Below are 18476 nucleotides of genomic sequence, written 5' to 3' on the forward strand. Positions count from 1 at the left end.
CCCAGCAATCAATTTATCCCAAAGGAGAGCATCAGAAGCACCTGAATGGAGCACCGAGAACCACCTGCCCCATCATCTTTAGTGGTAATTCACTCAGTGATGAATATCTAAAAAATCTATGCTAAGGTTTTTCCCAAGGACTTCAAATTGGCCACTAAGATCTAAAGAGTCTCATAAACAATGACATGCACTCTAATGATATACTTAAAGGTATTCAGAGCTTTTCTGTTAGAACACAGCTGTTATATACAAATGCAGCGTTTTAATGGACCATGATATTCCTCTTAAGCATGGTAGATGCCAGGGAAATCAAGAGTTTAATCAGATAGGTAACCAGAGGGCTCTCATTAATAAATGTCTGGTTATTAGTCATTATTTATAACAAGCATGGATTGCCAATTTTTTAACCCAAAACCTGTTTAATATTAAAATAAAACAAACATGACTTGTGTTTCCTCTGATGATACAGAAGGGACTTAGAATGATTACTTTCTGAAAGCCATGGTCTGGGAACACCAGACTCAGGCCACTTCTCACAAATGAACAGGCCCAGACTCTTCATGATGAGGCTGTGTGTGTGTGTGTCAGAGAGAGAGAAAGAAGAGGGGGTGAGGATGATTTGTTCTCAGTGAGAAGAGGATAAACCTCTGTAACAATGAAAACAGGTAAACACATCCAAAATATGTAAAGAGGAAAAATCCAACCTTCAAGTTACATGCATATTTCATGGGCTAGGAAATCAAGAAACCTTATCTATGACCTCTAGCAGGCCCTCAATTTCTCATTTTCCAGTCTCCTCGTTTGAGAAATGAGTATCAGGAATATTTTCTCCCAACACTCAGGACGTTTTGTGAGGCTCAAATATGAGAAAGATAGATATAAGATAACTTCAAAAAGTACGAACATCTGACAAACAAAAAGAAGTTTCCTTGCTTTTCAGCAGAGGAAAAAGCCAACTACTCTAGAAGGGGAACAGACTAAGGAGTCTATGAGAAATTTGCTTCTGAAATTCAGATTATTCCTTTACGGTGTCTACTGCTGACCATCCACTTGAACCATAGCACACACCTTAAAATAAAAACAGCCATATATCCAGGCTGAGCAGTTTTAACCAATAATTCTGGTTGAGAGAATGCTGAATAAGAGAAATCATGACATACAAATTTCCTTGGAAACCTTTATCTTACAGAGCAAATTTTGCCAAAAAAAGTCAGTCTGGGGAAAAGCATATCCATAAGGCCATTGGCAAAGGTACCCTGATTCCAACCTGGGCTCAAGTCCCATGTATTTAGGTCTAACCCTCCAGGACACAAGTTGTGCCAAGAGCTGCCCTAGCATGGTGTGTGGTCTTCCCCAGCAATGGCAGAGAAAGGAATCTGACTCCCAACTCATCTCTTCTTTGAACTACACAGAATTAAACCATAATTTGAAAGATCAAGTTAGTACACTCATTTATTTTCTGCCTTCAAAACACGGGGACAACCAGAAAATTCACATTTATCCAAATCACAGAAGTCCCAACATACAGTCACTGAACACACAGAACACAAATATACATGTACACAAACAGGTACACTTCTGCAGAAATGACATGTTTCTTACAACACTGTTTTAACACAGGGAACAATTACTTTAAGGAATAGGGAAAGTAGAATAAAACTGATTTTTGATGCTATTTTCTTTAAAAGAAGAGGTGAAGAATACTTGCTATACACAAAAGCTAATAACTGCCATCAGAACATTAAAAATTAAGTATTACTTTCACACCCTCCTCTTGCAATCAAACAGTGAGAATTATCCCTGGATGATTTCATTTTTAAAAGCTTACAGGCTTTCTCCTCTTCGCAGTCCCAAAGCAGAAATTAGAACATAAACAAAACAAAACAAAACACATCATAGTTAACTGGTCAATAATGTCAAAAAGGTATAAAGAGTATCACTTAAATTTCTAGGAAAAACTGGTAAGTATGCAGACCCAAGTCTCAGAAAACCCAAGGCATATGATTAGTATCAAGCGTAGTAGATTAACTAACCATATTTGGAAGTTAATACCATTGTTTATAAATATTTTAAGTATGAATTTCAAGTATCATTTAAATTGGTCCCCATGCATATCTTTCTTCTTTATTCAGAGTTCATAATGAAGAATGATCAATTCAAAGACACGAAAGGCGAAGAAGCTAGTGATGGCATTCGCACTGACAATACAGACAACAAAAAACAGTCGGTTTTCATTTGGTGGTTCAGGAAAAAAAGAGATTTCTAAAGACAACTCTATCTGGCATTAATAAAATGCTATGAATATTACTAAAACCTGATCCTTTTTTGGCAAAACAAAACAGTGTTACTCATTTTTCTAATGTCACACATGTATATACTGAATTATATGCAAATATATATTATAATATTCATTTAGCCACTGGATACTTCAAACATTTCTCATAAGTAATTTCTTATGGCTGGTTTTTAATTTCATTAAAAAAGGGTTACCTATCATCCAGATATTTGGGGTTAGAAGCATGTAAGCCAAACCCGAGAAGCCACATTCAGAGATCTTCTAGGTGTCCTACTGTTTGGAGATCACTTAGCTTGTTTCTGATTTATATATCCCTTTGTAAAGCCAAGAGACTGGATCTACCGGCGTGCTTCCAACTGTGTTTCAGCATTTTTAAACCTCTAAAGTCCTGAATACATATGTGCACGCAAATGGGCATATACTTTTTGCTCCCAACCTCCCAACTCTACAAAGTACCAAACTTCACAAATTCAGGGTTGGAAGACTGTTTGTGAACTAACCTGTTCTCTTTCAACTCTTCTTTTTTCTTCTTCTGCCCGTCTCCTCTCTTCTTCTTCTTTACGCCTTCTCTCCAATTCCTCTAGACGCCTCTTCTCTTCTTGTTCTCGCCTTCGCTGTTCACGTTCCTGCTGCCGTCTAGCTTCACGCTCTCTCCTTTGTTGCTGCATAAGTACAGACATACAATCAGCAGGCATCTTCTGGCTACAGCTCTCACGACAGTCTGCCCACCAGTTTCAGGTAGATGCAAAGGAGGCAGAGTTCATGGACCCATCTCTACTGGCCAATTATTTCCACGGGGCCCCCGAGGCCCATAAAGACTAGCTTCCTCAAAAGTACTGGTCAAAGGTGCTGCATTTCTGTGACTCCTTACCAAGTTTAGTTTCATTCTGAGGTCAGTTATTCCCCATTCTTCATTGTACCACAGCAATTAGCAGACAGGGAATTCTTTATCCTTGGGTATCACTAACAGAGTTACCCAAGGCCCTTAAGACAGAAGAGAAAGGAATAAAGGAGAACAGAAATAGGGCAAAGAAAAGAGAGGGATAATTATCAACAGGAAAAAAAAGAAGCACACACCAAGAAAAGAGGAATTAACATCAACAAAAATAAAACATGCCATTATTATTACTATGAATATAAAAATCTGCCATTGAGCACATACTTATTATGTGTCTAGCACTGTGCTAAGTATTTGATATTCTTCATTCCATTTACTTTACCTAATATAATTCTCATAACAAGCCTAGGAAGTAGGTATTTCATTCCCACCCTACAGATGAAAAAACAGGTTCAGAAAAGTTAAATGACTTGCCAAGCGTCACTCAGCTGGCAAGCCCCCAGCTGGAAGGGCCCCTCTACCTCTAAAGCCTATACTATTAATCAGACACCATCCTGTATCCCAGCAACAGGTGCAAAAGATGATACTGAATCAGGAGACCTGCTCTGACAGCCTTTCCTAATCCAGGCTGCTTGATGTAACTCCACAACATAAAGCCGTGCGACACACTGGACACTCATCTGGCTGCTTGTCTCATCCAGTCCCAGACATCCGTCTGTCAATAAAGCACTCATGCAGTGCAGGGCATAAAATTAACCAGTTCTTCCCATGAATATGAAAAACACAGGCCTCTGAGACTGGCGCTGTCCAACGGAGCTCGCCCGCATGATAAAATGTTCCATCTCAGCACTGTTCAGAACAGTAGCCGTTAGACACATACTGCTGCTGAGCACCTGAGATGTGACCAGTATGACCGAGGCACTGAGTTTTTAATTTTATTTCATTGACGTTCATTTAAATTTAAATAGTCACACGTGGCTAGCGGGTCCTGTATTGGATGGCACAGCTCTGGGGAATACAACAGTCATCAAATTTCTCAAGATACAGGAAGCCGATACTATTACCGCAAAGTTTAATGTGACACTGAGATTATTAAACAAACAAGAAAGTTTGGGGTAAAGCTATTGGGATATTAGACACAAATATTTATAATGGGTATACAAAGTAGGTTATTTATTACAGTTTAAGTATTCCTTCTGGGCCTTCCCCCCACTCTTGACTAACATTCAATCTGAAGGTAGACACTTAAAAACGGCTTCCTGGGAAACGTAAAGAAATGTCTCACATGCGGAATAACTGAGAGAAACGACTACTTGGTATCTGGTCTCTCTCAGCTGAGTGCTACATCACCATTATGCTCAATGACATTTTGAGCCAGTTTTGGATCCCACCTCCTGTCTTACTCCGTTTTTGTGTTTTCCCATTGTCTACCTTTAGAATTCAGTGCACAGTACTCATAAGTTTCCCACGGGATGGGGTCATAAAAAGAGCTGAGTTCCTGTCCTGATGTTTAGAAACTACAACTTAAACGGCCGAGGTCTCTTTATTAAATCCCAACACCAACACTGTCCCCATATGATGCACGTGCTGCCTGTCGCTTGCTGGCCTAATGTCTTTACACTTCTTTTTTTAAGTTTTAAGAAAAGAGAAAAATAAGACACTAGAGTCTGTTCAAAACCAAATCTAGGGAGAACAACTGAGAGCAACTGTCTGTGCACCAAAGGCCTGGAAAGCTGGGGCTTTCTGCGCTGATGCCACCATCTTCCACCATGGGTGGTGTGCGCCCAGGGCCAGGAGGGAGCGTGCACAGGCACCTGCCCTCCACCCTCGGAGGAAGGCGGCTTTTCCGTATAAAAACTAGCTACCGGGAAAGAAAACAAAGAAAACCACCTTCCCCACCCCCCCGGGCCTCCGTAACAACCTTACACAGAAACCTGAGAATCACACCCAAGCAGTGTTACTGGAGCCTTTCCTCTTCAAAGCAAAGTAAGCTCAGATCTTTTAGTTTGTATCTTTTGTTTTTTCTATACAGGAGCAAAAAGAACAGACTGGATTTCCCCCGTACATCACTTACAATAAGTGTACAATAGCTAAGAACATGACCATTTCTCTAACACTGGTAATAAAATCATTACATTTTGCAATTGGGAAACATAGGTTTCTTTGCTTTAAGTAGAAATTATTTAATTCCTTCAGCTATTCCTGACTAGCCACGTTTTCCAAAGGAAAACATCTTTTGAACTTTTTTGTTGAGTAAAAATACATTAAAAATAAGATAAAACAAAAAGCCTTCTGATACACCTGAAGCTGAAATGCCAAGTAGAGTCTCTCAGTCAATCAGTTTTAAAGCTTAAACCACAGGAGCGTTCTCCCTGAAGAGGTGACCACGGAAGCTTCTGTCCTGAGGGGCGAGCGTCGCTTCCTATTCCACCATTTTTACTGAGACACTCAGCGCCGCCTAACTTCTAAGGAACCACCACCAGTATCTCCAGAGAGGACTCTTTGCAATACCCTGGGAATCCTCCCAATACCCTGCCTGGGCTGAGGAGAGGGTGTAGGAAGAGGAGGTGGTGTTTGTAATGAGCGTGGCTGCCGGCCCTGTGGGGCCTAGTGAGGCGAGCACGCCCGCAGTCCCACGGACTGGTGTGCGGATTTCCACTTCACGCCCCTGTCTTCAGTACCTCTCCCTCCACACACTCAGTTGCGCCTGATCTCTCCACGTCTCCGTCTCTGCCTTAGCTTTGTCTAGGCCTCCACGTCGGCGCCTGCCGAGGAGGGGGCACAGCAGCCTGGCCGCACAGGAGGGGGGCTGAGTGCTGCACAGACACACCTTAGCCCCACTTGTTACCTCCCATTCCTGCCTCCCTTCCAGGACGGGCAGTACAGTCTTCACCCTTCATGCACTACCGAACTTCCACAAGTTGGTTTCCTTTCCTGTTCTCCCTGGTCTTGTTGTTTACACCATTTTTGTTTCTTCAGGCATTTCACTGGGATTTCTCAATGAAAGTGAGGTAAGCATCAAGTTGTTTGTGTTCAACTGTTTTCCAAAGTCAAAATAATTAAATTATTATGTAATTATTTAATTACAATAATTAAAAATTATTATAGTAAGTCATAAAATAACATGATTAAATAACATTAAGCAAACATCTCACTAACAGGCACCGGCTACCACTGAGGCCTCTGAAAGACGACTTCTCCGTTTCCTGTGTAAGTACACGCTCCTGGTTACTTGATTGACACACAAAAAAGGACCATAAGCTCCTTGAGAGTAGGAATCATGCTTCACTCATCTTTTCCCCCCTGTAGTAAATATCACAATAAATCCCTTTTTTAGTTACATCTAAGCCTCACACCCAGCACATGACGTCCAAGCCAAAAGTGCTGTGATCTGATCTGATCTCCAAACAGCATTTAGAGTAACGAAAGGCTAAAGAATCCACTCATGTCTCCAGGGCCTACACGGTCCAACCACATCACAGAGTCATCTCATCTCTGCAAGGTTACCTAGTAAGTACGGAAAGGCTCAACAGGAAGTCTTCCACTTGGATAGTGCCTCACACTTTACACAACACACTCTCTATGCTTCAGGACACAAGGCCCTTTACAGTCCTTTACGGTGGCACTGGAACTCAAATGAGAGATCTCGGGCCAAAGGTCCACTTAAGAATGGCATAAATCTCAAGAACAAGCCCTTTCTTCCTCGAGATACACCTAGGACTACAAATGTCTGATTCATCTACTTGAGAAATATCTATTAGGCACCATGGGCACACAAAGATGAGTTAGACACAGCCCCTCTCCCCCTATTCTTGTAGGTAAGATAAGTCATGTACTTTTATTTTTTTGAGGAAGATTAGCTCTGAGCTAACATTCGCTGCCAATGCTCCTCCCTTTTTTAATTTTTGCTGAGGAAGATTGGCCCTGAGCTAACATCCATGCCCATCTTCCTCTATTTTATATGTGGGACGCCTGCCACAGCATGGCTTAATGAGCGGTGTGTGGGTCCGCACCCAGGATCTGAACCTGTGAACCCCAGGCCACTGAAGGGGAGCACGCGAACTTAACCACTGCACCACCAGGCTGGACCCCCAGTCATATACTTTTAAAAACTCCACAAGACAATGTGGAAAGTAGTAAGTTTACTAGAACTAGTCAACTAAGCAAGTCCTGGTTGGGAGACCAACAGCCAAGGCAAGAGCAAGGCAGTTACCAATCCCTCCTCCACATTATGCTCTAATACTTGAAATTGTAAACTGGACCAAGAGCAAGAACTTAAGCTACCAACCATCAAAACCGCTACGGTCAGAACAGGCCCTCAATTGCGGGGGTGAGCTGGAGGAGTTAAAGAAAGCTCTTAGTAAACACATCTTAATAGATGATGAATGTGAAAAGCTGGCCTCCTGCAAGAGAACCTCAAAAGAAAATGGACAAAAATAAAACACATAGACCATCACCCATCAACTACGTCCCATCAGTCCCTACTGGATTAACCTCATGCCTGTGATTTCAAATCACGAAACCCAAGAGACTCTAACGAGTGTGCCTTTCCAGGCTCACCCTGCTAAGAATATAAACATGATATAATCCTTTGAAATGTTTGCAAACTAATGTCATCGTTATTTCCTTAAATCATTCTTTCTTTAAAAACAAAGTCAAACAAATTGAAAACTGCATGATGCTGTAAAGTGATTTCCAAACCTGTCAAATTAAAAAGAGATTTCCTTATTACCTACATTTCTCCAAGCACGCCTGAGTAAACATGCACTTTTCCAACTACGCTTTAATTACCGTTAAGTTCCCTTTCTAGTTTGGTACTTAAAAGCAGTGCTTTCATCTCACAATTCTAGAAACCTTTCTAAGCAGGTCATACTGATAATAGTGAGGTCCATTTAAACACACTCCACTGGGCTTACTGGTTTTAGTAGAAACTGACTTTAATAAACCAGTCTATTCTTCAGATTCAGCTCTTTCCAAGAACTTCTGAGGTCACGTTACTGCACACACACCACTGACTCAAGTGTTTTAAGTGCAAGTTCAGATGAAGCCTTAGTAGAGAAACTGTTTGCTTCTCCCCAAAGACAGCTCTTCCTCATCTTTAGGTAAGAAATAACGTTGAATAAAATTCTTACAAAATCTTAACTATAAGTACAACCAGATACTACACTGGGATGCCAAAAGAACGTTTAAGACCTTAGGAGTTCCGCAAGACAAGACAGCTACCCTCTGCAAAGCAATGGAGCTGCCGACTTCACAGAAGCCAGGCCCGGCCGCAGGGGTCCTCGCCACCCTGACGCCATCATCACCGCATGCACTAAGTTGCAACTATAAGAAGGCAGCACTGTGCTAACATGTACTCTTGATGATAGATACTAGTATCTGCCAAACAAAGGCCTTTGTGTAGGCAAAGAAGTGTGAGGAAACGGTTCCCATTTCTTTAAAATGCATGGGAACATGCTGGGGTGAAGGAGTTCACTGTGTCTTCCTTCTAAGATCTCAGAGCCAAGAAATCCACAACAAACACATGTACGGTTTACTAATTTTTTTCTTAGAAACTTCTGTTTTCCTAGTGTTACAATTTAGCTTCAGTACCAATCCAGGTTCACACAGAAAATAGTTCTTCTCTTGCTTTCCTTTGTTTGCAATTTCTTCCACTCACCTCTCTAAACTTTTAGTCACTATGGAATTTGTAGAAATGAAAGAAATGAATGTAGCCATGTGCCTTCTTGGTGAGAAAAGGCAAAGAAAAGACACCACTGGGGAGCACACTAACAAGAGTGGGGACACACTCACTCAAAGGAAGCAGAAGCCCAAACCACAAAGTGGCAAGTGCAACTCCAGGGCTAAAAACTCTGAAAGGAGAGATGGTAAAGTAGGAGATTATTTTTAAAAACCTTCAGGAAGATTCTGAGATGGGGATGCCTTGAACATCCTATCAGAAGTCTCCAAGAACAGAGAGGGAGAGCCAGGGACTAGCCTGGAAGTGACGTCCGTGACTGGATCTGAGGGCAAGTGTCTAAGTCTACTGAGCACCAGCACCACAGCCATCTTTGCAAAAGGGGAGACTGGGAGGAGAGGGGAAGGGTTCTTCCTTTTCCTTTTTTAAGAAAAGGTTAAGTTCTAACCTTAAAAGAAAAGTTTAATTTTGACTCCTATCTATAGTAAAAAGATCATTTTCGCATGGTTTAAAAAACAAGAATGTGAGGGGCTGGCCCACGGCGTAGCAGTTAAATTCATGCGCTCTGCTTTGGCAGCCCAGAGTTTGCAGGTTCAGATCCCGGGCATAGACCTACTGCTCATCAAGCCATGCTGCAGTGGCATCCCACATAAAGTAGAGGAAGTTTGGCACAGATGTTATCTCAGTGACAATCTTCCTTAAGCAAAAAGAGGAGGACTGGCAACAGACGTTATCTCAGGACCAATCTTCCTCACCAAAAAAAGAAGAAGAAGAATGTGCTGTTGTTATGATGGCACTTTAGGCTTGCCAAAAACAAATCTTCACTAAGAAATTCTCTCTTCTTTTGAAGTTTACTAAAGTAGCACACCAAACCACAGACAAATATATCTTGTTTTTACCAATAATTTGACAGTACCCATGAGGTCAAAATGAAGAAGTACCGACTAGGAGACAGGAAACTTAGTTAAATATGTAACACGTCCAAAAACATATCCAGAGTACACCAACTAACATAGTAATCAACTTAGATTACATGTCATTCAATATTTTTATTAAACTTAGATGAAGAACGAGAAGACACGCTAATCAAATACGTGGATGTCACGGGAGCAGGGAAAACAGTTAATAGGTACCAAATCAAGATTCAATGAAAACAGAACACAAAACCAGGAGGATAAAGTGACAACACAATTAAATTTGGGGGGTGGGGGGGCAGAAAAAATGGAGAATGAGTAAGAACAGAATGGGTGAAAAAGCTGTCTTGTGTACAATTTCATTGAAAAAAATTAGTGAGAGGCAAAGTTCTACACGAGCCCAAGGTGTGAGGAGGCATCTATAATACAGTGACGGTCAAACTTCCGACGCGGGGAGATCGCTATCCTACACGGTTCTGAACCTGGATGCCTCCCTCAGAGCAAGCTGAGAAAACGTGGAGCGAGTCGAGGAGAGAGAGACTGAGGGGCACACTCAGACGTCTGAAGAGCCATGAGGGCAGGCGGAGGAGATGAAATGACCAGTAAGAACCTGGGCTGCATGGGCTCAGCATTCTTCCCTTTTTGTCCTGGGAGCGTCCAGAAGAAACAAGGAAAATGGAAAAAACAAACATAAACCTCATTTTCAGCAAAACTGGGAGAAAGATTCGAAAATACCTTCAAGGACTTTCAAGATCTCCATTTCACACAGAAGACAAGGAGGAGGAAGCAGAGAAAAACAAAGGAGAGAGATCCGAGCAGCAGCAAATTCCAAAGAGCACGAAAGGCAGGGGGGAGTGTCCACACACAGACTGCTCTTAAAGACAAGGACCTTCAGGAACAGCGTTCAGAAACAGGAGCGGGGTGGCAGGAGGAGTCCCGAGCCCCCGGGCCTGGTGGTGGCAGTTGCAAAGAAAGGAATATCTGCACCGTGTCTCCCACAACCTTGACTTTTGGACTATTTTTTTTGCCAATTGTTATCTCCTTTCAGCTTTAACTGTCATTCATCTTAGGAGCGAGGCTGACCATCTTTATCTACTTCGTCTGTTAATAACAAAAGGAATGCTGTTCCCCGAACAGTTCTGACTGAATCTGTAATGGCAATAGAGGGTACAAACCACTCATGGCTCAAATACTCCCCAGCGACCTTCTGGGAGCCAGAGTGCAAACAACGCCCAATTACCCAGGCTAGTAAAAAGGAGATCATGAAGAATCCAGATCAGTGGATTCTACTCATGCAAACGTTCCCCGTTTCAGTACCCAGCTCCATCTTTCCTGATGAAGAGGTTCAAAGAAGTGACTCTGGGTTTGAACTTTTACTGAGAAGCTGAAATTAAAAGGCTAATTGAATCAAGGGAAGTGAAAGTTCTCATTTAGCAGGCATCCCTAATTCTCTTGCCTCTACTTAGCTAATGAAACAAAATGGCTTTAAAACTTCAGTTCCTCACCTAGAGCCATTCACTTTGCAATTCTCACTCCCTACCGGGTACAGACAGGAAAATGGACGCTCACCTCACTGCCACTTGGCCTGAAAGCAGTTTCCATGGCCTGTGTTACAAATGAGCTCTAGCTGACCTGGTCCTTGGCACTTCCAAGTTATAAACCACCAAACCAACCTGTACTACATGCTTAAGGAAAGTAGAACCCAGGGCTAGAAGGACAATGGAGAATACTGCATAAAGAAACAACCAGAAACAGCCAAAGCCTCAGAACTTAAGCATTCTCATTAAGTCCAAATGGCCAACATGCAACTGGAACAAACCTCAGTACCCACTCGGGGTTCCAGTCATGTTCAAAGAGCACTGAGAACAGTCTTAAAAACAGCACAAAAAGAGTTTGCAAATAAACCGCAAAAAGAGTTCCATGAACAGCAGTGCTGTCCCTACAGAGGAGGGTGATGCTTTCCTCCACGAGTCCTGGCTGAATGTTTCTAGTCTCCTTAGTTAGACAGGGACTGGTTTTCTAAACTAGGGGCAAACTAGAGTTTTTAAAATTTAGACTACAAACACACAAAACGACACAAAGATTCCCCCCATGATGTGCTCTTAAGTAACTTGGGTGCCAGCGCGTGTTGTTGTTTAAATTAAACTCTACTGTACAGTATCAGTCCAGGGCTTTGTGAGTGCTCTGGGTTCCTTTTCTGGCCAGAAAGACAAAGGTGAAACGATAAGGTGCATGAATTAAGTGAAATGGAAACTATTATAAATGAAAAATTTGGAGCTGTGAAATACATAGCAAAAGGCAACCAGAAAAGACAATTAGCAGACTCTTTTGAATCCCAAGTAAAATACAGGGAGATAATGTTTCTGTGAAGTAAAAATGAAAAGCTGTGCGTTTGCACAGTATCAACATTGACATTATTGATGAGGTCAATGAGCAGGCAGCACAAAACCCATTTCCCCCCCACAGGACCTAACTAAGCCCACACCAACAACTAGATTCCAGAACAGCATTTGTTCTACGCCCAAGATACTTCTTTTCTTCATCCCTTACTCTTAAGTGTACCTAAAGTTAAGGCATTTATAAAAAATATCTGAAGTTAAGGCACTTGTAGAAAAACGTTTTTCCTGTGAAAATTTTGAAGTTTCAGAAAAATAGGTACACATCAACTTGAACCTACAGGCCACGAGTGGAAAAGCAATCAGGCCAAGTCTGCACCGGCCAACCAGACCCACAGTGGGACCGGCCCTCGCAGGCCAGGAGGAGGCCGTCTTTGGGGCCCTGCCGCTCCTCAGCTAACACAACGTGAGGACGAGGAACTGGGGGGCAGGTCCTTAAAGTTTTTACAAGCAAAGAAAACCTTTCTAAGACCTCCAGGAAGGTGAAGGCTTGCCAGTCCGAGAGCACCCGCTTTCCCTCAGAAGCTACTTGAAGAGCTGCGCCGGGGGAGGGTGTTACCTCAGGAGGATACTGAGAATGTTCCTCTGAGGGTCCAGCCACCAATGGGAATAAAGACAGAGAAAACCAACTTGGACATGGTCCTTTTTACCTCTTCTAGCCGCCGCCTCTGTTCCTTCTGCTGCTCGATCCGTTTCTGCCTCTCGGCCAGCAGCTGCCTTTTGTATTCTTCCTGCTCGCGGAGCTGCTGCTCCTGCAGGAGCTGTTGTCTCCGAAGAGCCTCCGAACGTTCCTTGTTCTCCTGCTGCAGTCTCAAGAAATCCCGCCGCAGAGTCGATTCACCAGGCACGTTGACAATGGAACTGTGGGAGAAAGGGGGCTTTCAGGGCGCGTCAGGTCCCCTAACTGAGATGGCAGCCCCAGCTCGCCACTCCATGTCCACAGTCACTCTCCTACCGAGTGCGCCCACTCGGGGATTCAGCTAATAATCCGCGGGAATAACTACATTTACAAATTAACAGTACTGTATCTTCTTTTATCCACTTCATAAATATCTTCAAAGTCTGTCCTGGATGTCTGCTGGACAAGACATCTCTACTTAGGATTCGCACATCAACTCAAACTGTCAAACGAGAAGCTGAAATCACCGTCTCCCACGTCATTAGTCCCTCTCTGATCACCGATTTCCTATCAGTAAAAGCACCATCATGTTCCCGGCCTGCCAGGACAGAAAGCTCAGAGCAATCTTCAGGACTCACCGTTCCTTCCTCTTCATCTGGTCCGCCAGTCTTGTCATGTATTCCCTCCTACTTTACTTTCAGGGTCAGCAGCTGAGCCCACGTGGGCCCCACGCATTAGCCACTGCACGCTCGTTAAACAGCATCATTCCTAGCTGCTCCCCCTGCTGAGTCACTTCTCCACTTCCAAGAACACCCAGAGTAAGGTGGGAAATAAATCTCCTTAAATCGCCTCTGTCATTATACCACGCTCCTACCCAAAAACAACTACATGGCTCATGAAACCAGTTCAAATTACTCTAAAATTTTTAGTCTCAAAGGGATTCAAATTTTCTCCTATGCAAGAAGAAACAGGTATTATAGTTTTTTCAATAAATTCTCATCTCTTGACATGCTGTCTTCAAACTCCCATTCTCTGCACATGGGTCCCCACAGGCCTTTCCCTACTCCCCTCCCTCTCCTGTTCAGTCAGTTACGTGGAGCTGCAGCATGAACGACGGCAGGCAAGGCCGTCAGCAAAATTTTAAATTCCTGACTAATTAGTTACCATGAGGTTCACACTACCAAATCTTCAACCTTCCACTTCACTGTACCTCGGGGAGCCAGAGATAACCAAAACATAGACTACAAAATGGGGCTGGCCCCGTGGCCGATTGGTTAAGTTCGCATGCTCTGCTTCAGCGGCCCAGGGTTTGGCGGGCCCGGACCCTGGGGACGGACATGGCACCGCTCATCACACCACACTGAGGCGGCGTCCCACATGGCACAACCAGAGGCACTCATAACTAGAATATACAACTATGTACTGGGGGGCTTTGGGGAGAAGAAAAGAAGAAGAAAAAGATTGGCAATAGTTGTTAGCTCAGGTGCCAATCTTAAAAAAAAAAAAAAAAAAGACTATAAAATGGATCAGGACAGAATATACCCTAATAGAGGAAATGAAAGGCTGGAAACCACACTTGTGGGAAAACCAAAACAAACAAACACGTTTTGGGTAGCACTGAAATGTTTTTCAATGGAGGCCCCACTGGCCGATGAGCAGGCCTGTTCTATATACCACAAGACATTAACCATCCATGCTTCCTGGAGCAACAAATGCCAGCGGCAAGCTCCCCATCCCCAGGACCCAACCAAACAACTGTGGGAGGGGAAACAATGCAATCCTGGTAAAGAACCGCTGGGAAAGGGGATCCACAGGGGGAAAATGTTTATAGGAATCTTTCAAAGAAAAAAAGAATGCAAGATATTAAGGCACTTTCGAAATAATTTAAGCTTCCTTCATACTACACAAGGATCTTCTGAAACCCTGGCATCAACAGGAAACTTCATAAAGAGGGAGCTGACCAGTGGCTTTCCCATTACCTTGGCTCTCCCTCCTGTTCAGGCACTTCCTCCTCTTCTTCCTCACTCCCACTGTACTCATATTCCGTTTCATCTATAAAGAAAAGGACAAGATGAATGGGACAGCTCACAAATCATGACACGTGCATGTACAGGCAAGCATCTCCAAGCGCATTACAGCAGAAACTAAACAATACGTTCCTTGTGAAAATAACACACGTACAGAGGACTTGGGGGAAGGAGGAGTGTGACAGCAAATTCCCACAGTAAATGGTGGCAATGTCCTGGGCTGGGCTCACTCTCCATGGAAGAGCAGATTCCACTGCATTCAAGACAATTCCTTACGGGATGAACTGCTAACGGGGTGCAGGGCTGTGAGAGGGGCTCCAGAGTCCTTGACACACAAAAGCGGCCCAAGGGCGTAAGCAAATTCAGAAAGTCACCTCGGTGCCAAAATTCAAAAGAAAGAGATTTAACTGCCCCAACTAGCTAAGGCAACGGAAAGAATTTTTTTTTCTGCTTTATCTCCCCAACCACCCCCTGTACACAGATGTATATCTTAGTTGCAGGTCCTTCTAGTTGTGGGATCAACTGAAATAATTTATTTGGTTATTTTTAGCACTCGGGGATCCACAGAGTGGAGTAGAGAGAAAAGTCCGCTGGACTGACAAAAAGTGAAACATTAGGTAGGTACTTAGAGCAGAAAAAACAAAATCAAATGTTCCCACAAATTATAAAGGTGAAGCCGGGAAAAACTGATGAAACCACACAGCAAGAGACAAAAGTTGCTCTACTTAGACCAGACTAAGCAAAAGTCTCAACATGAATAACTTTTCTTCACTTCAACAGGTTTTATACCATTTTCCCAAAAGTAACAGTCCATTTTGTTAAGCCCGGCACTTTAACGTCAGCACCTGACTTTCAGTAAGCAATTTCACTCCAGAGCAATCAAAAGTAGAAAGTTTGAAGAAGACATTTCTAAAACAAAGTCTATTCACAAATAAAAATACATTTCTAACATTTTGCAGAGATATATAAATTGAAAACCAGTTTACCAGTAAGAAAAACAGGTCTGAGAACTTAAAATATGGTTCAGGACAAATTCATCACAACCTCTCTCCCCCTCCCCCATATATATACACATATATATGTGACTTTAGTTCTTTTCTAGGCTAGACAATCAAAACTCTAATTTTAAAGATCATATAGATACATGCTGGCTTCCAAGGGAAACTGCAAACTGAATAATCTTTGGAATCTTTTAAACAGGTACTCTGCTACATTTAAAATATCGTACTGTGAACTACTAGCTATTGACGAGAGGCTGAAGGTATGGGGAAAGTGGATGTAAGGAGGAAAAAAAGACAGCACTGTGACTTGTAGATAAGAGAAACGAAGGTCAAGTGCTCCACTGTTATCATCTGTACAAGGTGGAGGATGAGGAATATGTGAGGCGCTCCAGGTTAACCACCGAGGAAACGCCTGGCGCAGTGCAGATGTCCCATGACTGCTGGCTACTATTAGCAAAGTAATGCGGAAATGATCCAATGTACAAATAGCTTTTTTTAAAAAAATAAAAAAGGTCTCATTTCACTTTCAAACTTTAGCGCACTTCGTTACAACTGCATAGCTTAACATACAAAACTTAATTACTTTGATGACGGAATATATCAGAGGGCAAAGGATTTATTGTAAACACCAGCGATGATTTAACTCAGAGTACCAAAGTCGTGTTAAGACTCAAATAAACATGTGAAAAGCTCAGTATAGGTCTCCAAAGATGACTGACTTTTACTGCCTTGAACTTACTTCTTAGCTGCTTCTTTGTCTCTGAAATTTCATTGTCAAAAAAATTCACTAATGGGATGGCAGTTAGCCAAATCTTGTTCTGTAAAGTTACTGTAAGAAGTCACAAAACAGAAAGATCAATGTGAGCTGGAGAAGCAGCTTTAGCGAGGACAGTGATGAACCTTGCTGGACAGAAGGAAACAGAGGGCACTCCAGGCAGGCGAATGCGGAACATGTAAAGACATGAAACCAATACTGGGAACAGAAAGGAACCCGAAGTGACTCTCCTCAGAGCACATCCATGTGGAGCAGTCGGCTCACGCGCGTGGCCCAGGCCGGACCACAGCACCTGCAGCAGCAGTGAGTGCTAAGAAAGCCTGGGGCTCTGGAGCAGGAGAGTAACACGACGCACATGCTAATGACAACGTTCACAGCTGGTGCTCGATAAACCCAGAGTGACACATACAAACACAACGTCCACCATGAAGTAAAAAGCGTAGCGACAAAGATGTCTCCAGAAGAGGACAGGAAAAACGTCCCGCCACGCTGACCGGCCGTGGTGCCTGTCTAACAGCGTCAGCTTGATGACATACCACACAGCTCAGGTGAGCTCCGCCCGGAGCCAGGCTGGAGCCTGTGCACAGCAGACACACTACTCCAGCACTGGCCAGACGGGCACAAGCCCATGGCTGGGAAAGGAGTAACCTATTCCACTTGGCAAAAACCTAAAAAAAATATTATTTGAAGATGAAAATAAAAACCGGTTTAATACCTTTCTCTCCTCTCTTCTTTCTGGTCCGGTCTATATGGTCCTTAAGCTGGATTCTAACTTGCCTTTCGTTTGGCTGATCCCTTATAAAAGGATGTTTCAAAAGCTGCTCTGTGGAGGGCCGCTGCATGTAATTCTTCACCAGGCACCCTTCTATAAAACTAAAAAATTTCTTTGACCTATAAGAGGAAGCAAAAAAAGATCATCAAATTTCTACCACAAAGAGCAAAGCTCTAGAATATCAGTAACTTATAAGCCTACAAACAAAGAAGAGCTTCAGAATTCACTGTGAACATTCTAAAAGGCATAGGAATATGCTAAGGAACATAAATAGGAACTCAGGGCCACTGGGGATCAGAAGCATTACTTAAACACGGTTTACGAGTCATACCACATCGCTGACAACATACCACAAATAGAGAGCTAGGAAGGGACGAGATCTAAATGAATTGGGTTTAAATCTAATATTGCTTATTAATCATTTAATCATGAGGTGGAGGAAGCAAGAGGATTGAGGGAGGTTTCTCCTGAAACAAGGGCAGACAGAGGATAGATGACTGGAACCTAGGAGACAAGGACAGACAAAGAGATAAGGAGCCAGTCAGTGACCAAACGCCAGGGGCTCTTGACCTGTTAACATGACATTTCAATCAGAGATCACACTGGTTTAGCTATCAGTTCTCCAGGCTTAATGTACAGGGGTAGAAATTACAGTTTGGAGAGGGGCATGACTCGGTCACCAACATTTACCCTGCGAGGCTCTTTCACTCTCGCCTGTTCCTCCATGCCCGGTCCATGACGATCGATCTCTAGCTTTAGCCGAGACACTCTTACCCACTCAATACGGTAGTATCTTGAGTCTCGGCTCAGGAATCGTCTCTTTTGCTAAGCCTTTCCTGGCAACACTCCACCACCACGTGCCCCCAACTAGGAGCCCTTCTTCTGGGGTTGTCTGCATTTAGCAGACTGTACACTCCATGTTTCTGTCCCCCCTGCTCGTTTGAAATGGTACAGGTTCCTACTTTTCAATTTGTCAGCAATGCCCAACACTAAGCATGGCAGACAACAATAGGAATGTAATAAATTTTTGTTGAATGAATGAGTTATTCAGTCTTTAAAGATGTGATGTAGAAAATTAGTTCAGTTTTTTCCAATTACTTCACTGCTTTTAAGAACGATTTCTATAGTCGTCTATTTCCATTCAAACTTACTATTTTTTCA

The 18476-nt window shown here is 43.0% G+C and overlaps 1 protein-coding gene across 50 annotated transcripts in view; it reads right to left on the reverse strand.

The window, feature by feature from the left end:
- The window catches only part of MAP4K4 (mitogen-activated protein kinase kinase kinase kinase 4), a 185696-nt gene that overhangs the window by 35943 nt on the left and 131277 nt on the right, over window positions 1-18476 (reverse strand). For all 50 annotated transcript variants that reach the window (XM_044773001.2, XM_070511601.1, XM_070511599.1 and 47 more), the window contains exons 10-13: window positions 17259-17434; window positions 14720-14792; window positions 12772-12982; window positions 2797-2958 (exon numbers count right to left, since the gene is read on the reverse strand). In XM_044773001.2, coding sequence (XP_044628936.1) covers window positions 2797-2958; window positions 12772-12982; window positions 14720-14792; window positions 17259-17434 — 622 coding nt within the window. The remainder of the gene's footprint in view (window positions 1-2796; window positions 2959-12771; window positions 12983-14719; window positions 14793-17258; window positions 17435-18476) is intronic.

This window comes from Equus asinus, chromosome 6 (assembly GCF_041296235.1).
Source record: "Equus asinus isolate D_3611 breed Donkey chromosome 6, EquAss-T2T_v2, whole genome shotgun sequence".
Taxonomy (NCBI): domain Eukaryota; kingdom Metazoa; phylum Chordata; class Mammalia; order Perissodactyla; family Equidae; genus Equus; species Equus asinus.